The following is a 12,729-nucleotide window of genomic DNA, read 5'->3' as shown; positions in this document are numbered from 1 at the left end:
CCACTCTTTGCTTAAAAAACTTTGCTCTGATATCTCCTGTGTACCTACTTCCAAGCAGCTTAACCCTATTCCCCCTCGTGTTAGCCGTTTCTGCCCCGGGAAAAAGCCTCTGGCTATCCACACGACCAATGGCTCTCATCATCTTATCCACCTGCATGAATTCCCTGCATGATTTTCTCCGGCTGAACAAGACGATGAGCTCACTGTGGTTGTGACGTTGTTCAGGGCTCCGGACGAAGTTGGTTAAACTCCTTCTTCCCCGCTCTTTTCAACGTTTTGGGTCATTTTCACCAATTTTAAAGGACTATGCCTCAGACAGCTGGGTTGTTGCAATTGTTACATACCAGCAGCAATAGATCACTAACGGAGTCTGGTTTCGATGTTAAAACAATTATCTTTATTAGTATTGTGAAGGGGGCCTGAATTACCCCTATGAACCGTGTTTTTGAAAAGAGAGAGGGAGTTGTTCAATACCGAACACCTTGTTAGAGAGAGGGAGGGAGGGAGAGAGTGAGAGTGAGAGTGAGAGTGAAGAAGAGAGAGAGAGAGAGAGAGAGAGAGAGAGAGAGAGAGAGAGAGAGAGAGAGAGAGAGAGAGAGAGAGAGAGAGAGAGAGAGAGAGACGGGGGGGAAGACTGCTCGGAGATGGTGTTATGGTTTCTCTGCAAGCTTGTTGACACTTTTACAAGGACACTGTCAGCTTCTGTGTTCTTACAGAGAGAGAAGGGAGGAACTGTTTGATGGACAGCTGGGGCTCAGCACGGTGAGATAAGGAGGAGGTCCGCTGATAGACCTCCAGACACATGTTTTTGGACACTGAATGAGCTTTGTTGTGTCCACAGAAAAAGGTGGGCTTTGGAGGATCGATCAGGAGCATCGATCAGTGGCTCTCGCAGTGTGAAAAGGCTGTGACCTTTGGGGAGTTATTCGTGTGTCCATCCCTCGCCTGGGTTAATAACTCCACCACAGAAGAACGGTCCCGTTTGTAGTGGTCACAGTCGGTGACTTCCAAAGGATTTCGGAGGACGAAGGGACTATCGACGGCGTCAGCTTACCTGAAGACTCAAAACTCTCCCTCTCTCTCTCTCTCCATCACTACCCGACTCAATCCCACGAACTGAACCGAACTTCACTCATCACCGTAAGACGGTATCCATTCACCCCGAGGCGTGAAGAAGCTTGGCTTTCCTATTTACACACACACACACACACACACACACACACACACACACACACACACACACACACACACACACACACAATCATTGCTAACCTGTTTGATATATCTGCATTTATATTGCTGTATAGCGTAGTTACTAAGAAAGGGAATGTAGAGAGAAGGCAATTACGAAGAATTCCACACACATTCCACGCTGGGTAAACGAAATCACAGTCGCCGAAGATCTTATCCGTCGATTAGTTCCGAAATCCACTTAGAAATATCACCAGGTGACAGTGACAGGAATATCGTTTCCAAGTGGTTACCACAGAACACCCCGATTCCAGGTAAGGGACAACAAAAGTGATACCACAGGATACTCCAGCAAATCCACACATATGGATGATACGAAGTGACAGTCACACATCCGTTGTGCACTGCGTGCCGATGATGAGATCAACCGTACCTTTTGGGCATGGAAGAGATGCAGCCTATAGCAGTCACACGCTGAAGTTCCAACAGCTTGTCTCCCTCTCCCTCTCCCTCTCCCGCTCCCTCAGGCTGCCGCAGCCTGTGTCTGACGTCACAGCCCCGCCTCACTCAGGCACTTAAAGCGACACTCACAGTAAACGAACCTGCGGTCTCGTAACACAATGCACCTCTAAAGTCTGACAGCAGACTAGCGAGTGAATCTTCGATGGTGCAGGGTCACAAACAAAAGAGTTACCAGCTTGAATCAGGGGCTCCAGAGAGAAATGGGGTCCAGAGGAGGAGGACGAATAAGACCAGCAGGATGTGGTTAAAAGTGAAAGATTAGAAGCATTTGGAAACTGGTTGATCGAAAAAAAAGGTGGTTAATTTCTGCACAACACAGGTGGAAATCAACAGATAAGGCAGAAATTTTGGAGAGGAATACATAGAAAATGTTTTCTCAGTATTTCCAGCAACTGCAGAATCTCCTATGTTTTATATCTGCATTTTACTTTGGCATTAGATACACGTTGATATTGTGTATATTGCTTATGGGAGCCGCTTTCTGCGTTAAAACAGCTGCAGATTTTTTCTATACCCAAGATAAAAAAAAATGAGGTATGGATATTGAAATGGTGCTTGCAGAAATGTTTAATGGCACCGTGATTACCCATAGGGCAATTCGTTAAGAATTTCGCCGGCGCTGAAGCGCCGATGAAATGCGCAGGCGTCAGGCTGAGGACGTCCCTGAGTTTCACTCATGCGCGCAGTGCACAGAAGGCTTTGAAAATGTCGGTTGCAGGTAAGAGCGATTAATTGTGTTTTTATCTTAAATACCGACTTCAGGATAATTCCTCTGAATTTCGGACACCGTGGGCAGCAACCCCGGGACAGTCCTGACCTCTTCCCTCTCTCTCAACTCCACGATCCGTACACGGGCCCCGGGGAGCTTCCGGCTGATGCGGGAATGGGAACCGATGGATCTCTCAGTCAGAGCTGAGCTCCAGCTATCTAAATGCAAGGATTAGGTACTCGGAGAAAAGGAACAAGATCTTTTACATCAGCAGTTGAGAAAATCACCTTTGTTCTACCTCCAACACAAACAAGAGAAAATCTGCAGATGCTGGAATTCCAAGCAACACACACAAAATGTCGGAGGAACTCATCATTAGTACTCTTTTCCGTAGATGCTGCCTGGCTTGCTGAGTTCCTCCAGTATTTTGTGTGTGTTGCTTCCTCTACCTCCTCTTGCTCTGGACTTTTCTACTGGTGAGAACATGTTTTGTCCCATTCTCTCTGGGTACATAATGATATCAAACACCTTTGCCCTGGGCAACAAGTAGCTTTCGCATCACAAATGTGCCAGACTCCAGTGAGACAGACTACTGCCCTTCCCTTCGTATTCATTGGGATTTCATTCACTGAGTTCACCACCGTCAGTCATTGGGGACGGGTTCAGGGGGAATATATATGTAGAACACAGAAACTAGTGATGCCTGTTTGCATTTTGGTGATGCAAAAGTTGCTGGAGAATTTGCAAGTGGGAAGAAGTGGAGTGATATTTGGAAATCTTACTTCTTAAAGTGTAATTTAGCAAGCAAACCACATATGGACAATGTGCAAAAGCATTGGTGAGAAACTCCTGCATTTCCTGTTACAGGCCTGCTACACAGGTTGTGTGAGAGTGCAGATGAACTCGGTCAAACCCAGAGGAGATCAAAGTTCCTATTGACAGTGCTTTGCTAGCCGTGAAAATGAATACCTCTCTATATAAAATTCATTGTGCACATCTTGTCACTGGGTAAAAAATACACAGTACAAGATTTATCTGCACACTGGTTATTACAAATTAGAGGGGTATTCGAGGGAAGGAGGGGAGGCCTGCAGTGTCCCTGATGCCCTCCCCTACAAGATGTGCATCCAGCTGCAACTTGTAACCCTGCACTTCAAAGAGCTGCTTGAAATGGGTGAATTCCATATCATCCAGCAGTTGGAGGGGGTGATAGATATGACATGAAGAGAGGTGAGTTACACCCAAGGTGCAGGACACAGGAAACTGGGTGAGAGTCAGGAAGGGGAATGAGGTTAAATAGGCATCGCAGAGTACTCTTGTGGCCATTTCACACAACAACAAGTGGACCACTTCAGAAGCTGTGGGGGGAATTACCTGGCAGAGGAAAGTCAAAAGACTGATAGGGGATTTGTTAGTTAGAGGAACAGAACAAGAGGGGATGAATATCCTAGTGGTAAGAGTTGCTAGTGGTAGTGAGCAGGGGAGGGGGTGATGTGGTTAAAATAAGTTGTAGGGGGAATGGGAGCCAGAATGACAGAACAGATAGTGGAGAGGGTGAATTGAATTGACTTTATTAGTTACATATTTCAAAAACATGAGGAGTAGAAATATTTACCTTACATCATCTAAATGGGCAATGTGTAATTTATAGTAATTTATAATAGATAGTCTGTACATAGGACAGTCAATATAACATTGAAATGCAATTGTATCAGCATGAATTAATCAGTCTGATGGCCTGGTGGAAGATGATGTCCCGGGGCCTGCTGCTCCTTTGGCTGTGGTACCGTTTCCTGGATGGTAGCAGCAGGAACAGCTTGTGGTTATGGTGAATTGGGCCTGTTTGTCCCTGATATTCAACGGGCCCTTTTTACACACCTGGCCATGTAAATGTACTGAATCATGGAAAGTAGATTGTGCAATGTATAATTTCCTTGTTTATATTTAGAGACATTTTTTGGTGTATAAAATGATGAGGGGTATTGAGCGTGTGAGTGGCCAGAGATTTTTTTTTCCCCCAGGGTTGAAATGGTTAATGCCACTTTTCCACACTCCCATAGATCATTTGTCCATCTCCTGAGTAAAAAGAGATGGAAAAATATTTAAGATCTCCCCCATCTGCTTTGTTTCCACACGTGGATTGCCATTCCGGTCTTCCAGAGGACCAACTTTGTGCCTTGCAATCCTTTTGCTCTTGGTCTATCACTAGAATCCCTGAGGATTATCCTTCACCTTTTCTGTGACAGCAACCTCATGCCATCTTTTAGCCATCCTGATTGATTTCTTATGTGTTCTCTTGCATTTCTTATACTCCATAAGAAACTGACTGCATATCCCTGTTATGCAATTCCATTTTGTGCTTTACCAGGGTCTCAATATCTCGTGCAATCCAAGTTTCCCTACAGTTTCTATCTTTACCTTTTATTCTGACATACCCGCTTACTACTTTCAAAATTTCGCTTTGAAGCCTCCCATTTACCAAGCACACCTTTGCCATAAAGCAGCCTGTCCCAGTCCACAGTTGCCAGATCCTAGTGTTGATTCCAGGTGTTGATCCATGCCCTGAACACATCCGCCTTTCCTACACTCCTCCTTGTATTGAAATATACTGGGCTCAGCATATTCACTGCACCATGCTCAACTTTTTCATTCCTGACTTTGTCTGAGGCCTGAACAACATCTGTCTCCACAATCTCTCCACTCTCTGTTCTGTTATTCAGGCTCCCATTCCCCCTGCAACTTTCGTTTAACCCTCCTTACCCCCACCTCCCTCCATGCAGATCTATCAACCTTTTGGCTTTCCTCTCCCTGATCAATAAAAAGGAGGTGCATAACAGGTACAGGCAGATAGGAACAAATGGGGTACTTATGAAATACAGGAAATTCAAGTGAACACTTATGAAAGAAATAAAGGCATGAGGTTGCCCCAGCAGACAAGGTGAAGGAGAATCCTCAGGGATTCTGCAGATATGTTAAGAGTAAAAAGATTGCAAGGGAAAAAATTAATTCTCTGGAAGATCAGAATGGTAATCCATATAAAGGGATAACATAGACTTGGGGAGATTTTTTTTGCATCCGTATTTACTCAAGAGACGAACACAGAGTCTATAGAATTGAGGCAAAGCCGCATCAACTTCATGGACCCTGTACAGATTACAGAGGTGGAGGGGTTTGCTGTCTTGAGGCAAATTAATGTGGATCAATCCCCAGGGCCTGACAAGTTGTTCACTAGGACCCTGCGGAAGACAAGTGCAGAAATTATCAGGGCCTAAGCACAGATATTGAAATCATCCTTAGTGACAGGTGAGGTACTGGAGGATTGGAGGACAGACAGTGTTGTTCTGCTGTTCAAGAAAGGCTGTAAAAATAAACTAGGAAATTATATGTTGGTGAGCGTGACATCAGAACTGGGAAAGTTATTGGAATGTTGGTGCAGGAACCAGATATATACTGTAAGTATTTGGATAGGTGTGGACTGATAAAGTATAGACAGCATCGCTCTAGCCAAACTTATCGAGTCTCTCGAGGAAGTTATCAGGTAAGTGGATGAATGCAAAGCAGCAGATGTTGTCTACATGGACTTTAGCAAGGCACTTGACAAAGTCTCATATGGGAGGTTGGTCAAGAAGTTTCAGTCACTCAGCATTCAAGATGAGACAGTAAATTGGATGAGACACTGTCCTTGAGAGAAGCCAGAGTGTGGTAGCAGATGGTTGCCTCTCTGACTGGAGGCCTGTGACTAGTGGTTGCCACAGGGATCAGTGCTGGATCTGTTGTTGTTTGTCATCTGTATCAGTAATCTGGATAATAAGATGGTTATGGATCAGCAAATTTGCGGATGAAACCGAGACTGGGGATTCAGTGGACTGCGAGAAGACTATCATGGCTTGCAGTGCGAACTGGACCAGGTGGAAATATGGCTTGAGAAATGGAAAACAGAATTCAATGCAGACAAGTGTGAGGTGTTGCATGTTGGTAGGACCTACCAAGGGAGGTCTTTCACAGTTACTGGTCGGGCACGGAGGAGTGTTGTAGAAGAAAGGGACCTGGGAATACAGGTCCTTAATTAACTGAAATTGGTATCACAGTTAGATAGAGACGGAAAAAAAGATTTCAGCCCAATGGCCTTCATGAATCAAAGTACTGACAACAATAGATGGATTTTATGTACACTTGTTGAAATCATTGGTGAGGCCTAATTTAGAGTATTGTGTGCAGTTTTGGTCACCTGCCTACAGGAAAGCTGTAAAAGAGGTTCAGAGAGTTCAGAGAAAATTCACAATAAAGTTGCTAGGTCTGTAGGACTTGGGTTATAAGGAAAGATTAAACAGGTCCAGACTTTATTCCTTGGAATGTAGAAGATTGAGGTGAGATTTGATTGTGATAGAGGGGCATAGATAGTGTTAATGCAAGCTGGCTTTCTCCACTGAGATTGGGTGGGACTACAATCAGAGGCCATGGGTTAAGGGTGAAAGGTGAAATGTTAAGGGGAACATGAGGGGAAACTTCTTCACACAGACAGTCATCCGGGTGTGGAATGAGCAGCTAGCACAAGTGGTGCATGCGAGATCCATTTCAACATTTAAGAGGTTTGTGTAGAAACCTGAATGGTAAGGGTATGGGAATGGGCAATTTAAATAGTTCAGCATAAACTGGATGGCCCAAAGTACCTGTGTCTATGTTGTAATTTTCTATGACTGTGACAAGAACCTGAAATAATACAAAAATTCACTCCAAATCCTTTTTAACAGACTTAAGTTGAACCTCATTGTAACAGTGTGATACCAGATCAAACCTTGGCAACTCAAGTAATTTCAACGGAAGTATTGTCCTAAACGCATTGATGGATTTTGCAAATCTTTTTACAGGTTAAAAACAAGAAGGAATTTGTCTCCAGGAAGCAAAAACATGACACGCCAGTTTTGTTGTCTCTGTCTATATATTTAAGAAGTGGAGCAAGGGATTCAACCAACCATCCTTCCTGTTCAGACTGTGGGGAGGGATTCACTCGGTTAACTGACCAACTGGCACACCCGTCATTTTACACAGGAGAAAGGCCGTTCACCTTCTCAGACAGTGGGAATGGATTCACTCGGTCATCTCAACTGAAGGTACATTAACAAGTTCACACTGGGCAAGGCCATTCACCTGTTCTGTGGGTGACAAAGGATTCACTCAGTATTCCCACCTGTGGACACACCAGTCAGTTCACACCAGGCAGAGGCTGGTCATCTGCTGAATTTCTGGGAAAAGATTCACTCAGTCATCTGACTTAATGGCTCACCAGCGAGATCACACCAGGGAGCGGCCATTCACCTGCTCATTCTGTGGGAAGAGATTCATTAAATCATCCCACCTGCTGAGTCATCAGCGAGTTCACACTGGGGAGAAGCCGTTCGCCTGCTCAGAATGTGGGAAGAGATTCACTGAGTTATCCAACCTACAGAATCATCAGCGAGTCCACACTGGGGAGAAGCCATTCACCTGCTCAGAATGTGGGAAGGGATTCAGTCAGTCATCCCACCTGCAGAGACACCAGCGAGTTCACACTAGGGAGAAGCCGTTCACCTGCTCAGAATGTGGGAAGAGCTTCACTCACTTATGCAACCTACAGAATCATCGGCCAGTTCACACTGGGGAGAGGCCATTCCCCTGCTCAGAATGTGGGAAGGGATTTACTCAGTCATCCAGCCTACTGAGTCATCAGCGAGTTCACACAGGGGAGAGGCCCTTCACCTGCTCAGAATGTGGGAAGGGATTCACTCAGTCATCCCATCTGAAGGTTCATCAGCGAGTTCACACTGGAAAGAAGCCGTTCACCTGCTCAGTCTGTGGAAAGGGATTCACTGATTCATCCACCCGGCAGAAACATCAGCGAGTTCACACTGGGGAGAAGTCGTTCACCTGCTCAGAATGTGGGAAGGGATTCACGGATTCATCCTGCCTACTGGTACATCATCGAGTTCACACTGGGGAGAAGCCGTTCACCTGCTCAGAATGTGGGAAGGGATTCACTCAGTCATCCCACCTGCAGAGACATCAGCGAGTTCACACTGGGGAGAAGCCCTTCACCTGCTCAGAATGTGGGAAGAGATTCACTCAATCTTCCACCCTACAGGCACACCAGCGAATTCACACTGGGGAGAAGCCGTTCACTTGCTCAGTCTGTGGGAAGGGATTCACTCAGTCGTCCCAACTACTGGCTCACCAGTCAGTTCACAATGGGGAGTGGCCATAGTTATGAATCCCTGGGTTTCGTTTGCTGTGGACTGTCATTTTAAGAGAGATCAAGAGATTAAGAAGGTGGATCAGTCTGACTTGCAGCTTGTTTACATCACTCGCAGCTTGTTTACATCACTCGCAGCTTGTTTAGTTTTAACCGAGGACACAGACACTCAGAGTCAGACGGAGACGAACTAGGGAAAATTGAAGGATCGAAACAAGGGAACTAGTGGCCAAGGGTCACTGTTTGGAACTTTCCTATGCACACAAGGGTGGGTTAATTATCGATTCACCGTACATCGAATGTGTAGTTGTCACCTCGTTTGATCCATAGGAGTGGATCTGATTTGGGGTGTCCTGTGAAAACCACTGATGTGTTAACTCTTGCCTGGGTGTGGTGTGGTAATTCACTTGAAGACGAAACCCATAGTGACAAGTCACTTTCGGTGATAAATCGTATGAGAGTTTGGAACGACGACAAATAAAATCTACAGCGACTGTTCTCTCGTTTTTCCACCATGGAACCTGTGGAATTCAACATAATTGCCTTCTCTCAACATTTACCCTGGATTACAAATATCTCTCTCATCACCTATTCCATGGATGAACTGCACTTTCATACTGTACCATCCCAATACTCCAAGCCTTGTTTCCCCCGAGCTCAATAGTTTGGGAGTTTTATTTAAACACATATATACACATAACACTGTTAACTTTTGTTTATCTTGCTTTAGTTACTATATTACAAGTAGATTCTAATACAGATAGTTTTAAGATCAAAAACAGACTCCAGGTATAGTCTATTGCTGCTGGTTCGTTTCTAAAACGTTATGATTCGTAACAAAATTGGGGCCTGCATCCAGTATATGAACAGATTTGGGGGTGTATTCATTCATTATCAATTTCATCCCTTTTCATTTATTGGTGTGTGGAAAATCAGCAGCAATGGATGCTGATAGATGTCTGGAAGCACCAACCTCTGAGGCATTAGAGGGCGTCAGAAGGATTGAGTTGTTGAGTCTTGCTAGAAGGTTAAAACTTGCTATGTTGAAATTGACAATGAGGAGGGCACGGATGCAGAGGGTGATAGCTGAACATTATGAATTTGAGGGTGTGTTTAAAGTGGAGGAGTTGGAGGTGTTTCCTGAAAGTAAACCTAGTGAGCTTGAGCTCCAGTACAAGTGAGAAAAATTAAAGCTGGAGGCTGTGGAAAGGCAGAGGCAGTTTGAGGCTTGAGAAGCAGAAAAACAGAGAAGAGGCAGAAAAATAGAGGGAGGAAACAGAAAGACAGAGGCTATTCGAGCTGGAAAAGATAAAGAGGTTGCAGCAAAGGAGTCCAGCGTTGGTCTCTGGTGATAAATTTGAGGCCAGTTGGGAAGTTAAATTGGTCCCTCAATTTGACGAGGCCGACATTGATAAATACTTGCAGCATTTTGAAAAGGTTGCTCAGAGTTTAAAGTGGCCAGAAGAGGTTTGGCTTATTCTCTTACAAAGTGTAATTCAGGGGAAGGCTCAGCAAGCCTATTCTGCTTTGATTGTTGATGAAGCAGCTGATTGTGACATAGTGAAACAGGCTGTGCTCAAAGCTTATGAGTTTGTCCCAGAATCATACAGGCAAAAGTTTAGAAATTTGAGGAAATCTGTGAACCAGACTTTTATGGATTTTGCTTATGAGAAGTCTGTGTGTTTTGACCGCTGGTGCACATATAAAAATGTGAATGATAATTTTAACTGCTTGAAAGAATTGGTTTTAATTGAAGAATTCTAAAGGTGCGTCCCTGATGACACAAAGACATATTTAGATGAAAAAGATGCTGCCACTTTGCAGGACTCTGCTAGATTAGCAGATGAGTTTGCTCTAACTCATAAGGTTAAGTTTATCCCGAATAACAGCTTCCAAAAGAGTAGCAGGGATCACCAGGGTAAACCAGAAATTAAAGCTGGGACTAGTGACAAGAGTAAGGATGAAGGGAAACAGTTGAAGGAGAAATACGCTGGTCTTACTTGTTACTATTGTAAGAAAGCTGGTCATGTGATGGCTGATTGTTCTGTCCTGAAGATGAAAAAGGAAAAGGAGGCAGTCCCGAATGCCTGTGATCAGTCTGTTGAAGCACCTGTAAACCCACAGGGTTCTGAACATTCTGTTTGCTTAGTTAAGGTCTGAGAGGTCTGACCAAGTTAAGAAAGTGTTCGATCATTTTATGTCAGATGGATTTTTATTAGTAAAGGAAGGGTGAACCATATTTCCAGTGAAAATTTTTCGAGATACTGCGGCTTCTCAGTCACTTATATTAGACAGCATTCTAAAGTTTGGTGATGAGACTAACACTGGTGAGGTAAATCTTATTAAAGTCATTGGGGGCGGCATGGTTTCCATGCCATTGCACAAGGTACCTTTACTGTCAGGGTTGGTTTCAGGACCTGTTGAGATCGGATTATGCTCCAGTTTACCAGTGGAAGATGTCACTTTGCTGTTAGGGAATGACCTGGCCGATGGTAAAGTTGTTCCTGCAGTGCAGTTAACAACTAACCCAACCACTGACGACCCACAGATGGATTTTAACATTTATCCTTCCTGCACAGGAACTCGAAGTATGGCTAAAATGTCTGCCGATGCGGGAGAGCTTACAGCAGAACAGAACCTAGACCCTGAGATTGAAGCTTTAAAAGAAACAGCTCTCGCAGATGATGAGATTAAGAAAGTGCCAGCAGGGTATTATTTCAAGGATGGTGTGTTAATGCGGAAGTGGAGGCCACCTGCTATGCCAGCAAGTGAGGAATGGGCAATTGTTCACCAAGTTATAGTTCCTTAAGTTTATAGGGCTGAAATTTTAACTTTGGCCCACAGTATACCCTTAGGTGGCCATTTTGGAGTGAATAAAACGGTAAACAGGATTAGGAAATAATTCTACTGGCCTAATCTGTGGAAAGATGTTACGAGCTTTTGCAGAACCTGTCACACTTGTCAAGTTGTGGGTAAACCTGATCAGGTCACCCCAGTGCCCCACTGTGGTCTATACCTGCATTTGGTGAACCCTTTTCAAAATTTATAGTGGATTGTGTTGACCCATTGCCAAAGACTAAAGCTGGCCATCAATATCTGCTAACTATTATGTGTACTGCATCCAGATTCCCAGAGGCAATACCTCACAGAAATGTTAAAGCTAAATTGTGGCGAAGGCTCTTACCAAGTTTTCTACATTTTCTGCTTTGCCTGAAGAAATCCAGTCTGATCAAGGACGTGATTTTACATCTGGATTATTCCAGCAGGTAGTTTATGAACTGGGAGCTGAACAATCTGCTTCATCTGCATACCATCCAGAATCACAAGGGGCTTTAGAAAAATTTCATTCTACCCTCAAAACAATGATTATGACATTAAAATGTTGAAAATGGAAAAGACTGGGATGAAGGTATACATTTGTTTTTGTTTGCAGTAAGAGAGTCTGTACAGAGATCACTGGGCTTTAGTCCATTTGAACTTGTATTTGGTCAGAGAGTGAGGGGACCTTTGACCTTGTTAAAGGAACAGTGGATTGATGGGGATGTACATGTTAACTTGTTAGACTATGTTTAGAAGTTCAGAAATAAACTACATCAAGCCTGTAGTCTATTGAGACAAAACCTAAAGATTTCTCAAAACAAAATGAAGTGTTGGTTTGATAAGCGGGCTTGCAAAAGAAAATAAGGTGCTTGCCTTATCTCCAATGTTGACAAATCCACTTCTGGCGAAATTCAACAGACTGTATGAAATAGTCTCTCAAATTAATGATGTGAATTATGTTATTAAAACGCCCGACTGACATAAACTAACACAGGTGGTACACATAAATATGATAAAGCCTAATTTTGACAAGCAGGCACCGTCTGTGAGTGTTGTTGTCAAAACATATGAATCTGGTAACCCTGAGAATGAAACAATTGACTCATCTGAGACTTTTCACAAGCCAAACGTGGTCCCAGTTAGGGAAATGAACTCGGTTGTTCTGGAAAACATTGATAACAAGTTGGCTCATCTGCAGCCAAAGCAACAGCAACAGCTGAAAGAATTAATTCTGAAGTTTAAGGATTTATTTCCCGATGTT

The 12,729-nt window shown here is 44.0% G+C and overlaps 1 protein-coding gene across 4 annotated transcripts; it reads left to right on the top strand.

Moving 5' to 3' along the window:
• The first annotated feature begins 618 nt into the window (after positions 1-618).
• On the top strand, positions 619-12,460 carry LOC132388349 (zinc finger protein 239-like). Of its 4 annotated transcripts, none has more exons than XM_059960687.1 (2): positions 619-1,505; positions 7,291-12,460. In XM_059960687.1, exon 2 carries the CDS (start codon positions 7,698-7,700, stop codon positions 8,658-8,660), a length of 963 nt encoding a protein of 320 aa, XP_059816670.1. In that variant the 5' UTR covers positions 619-1,505; positions 7,291-7,697; the 3' UTR covers positions 8,661-12,460. The 4 variants fall into 4 exon arrangements, with proteins under 4 accessions (XP_059816670.1, XP_059816668.1, XP_059816667.1 ...); XM_059960685.1 differs by lacking the exon at positions 619-1,505 and adding an exon at positions 2,226-2,420; XM_059960684.1 differs by lacking the exon at positions 619-1,505 and adding an exon at positions 2,228-2,431.
• Positions 12,461-12,729: the final 269 nt, after the last annotated feature.

This window comes from Hypanus sabinus, unplaced genomic scaffold (genome assembly GCF_030144855.1).
Source record: "Hypanus sabinus isolate sHypSab1 unplaced genomic scaffold, sHypSab1.hap1 scaffold_302, whole genome shotgun sequence".
Taxonomy (NCBI): Eukaryota; Metazoa; Chordata; class Chondrichthyes; order Myliobatiformes; family Dasyatidae; genus Hypanus; species Hypanus sabinus.
The sequence above is the reverse complement of the archived record's forward strand: the minus strand, read 5'-3'. Positions and strand labels throughout refer to the sequence as shown.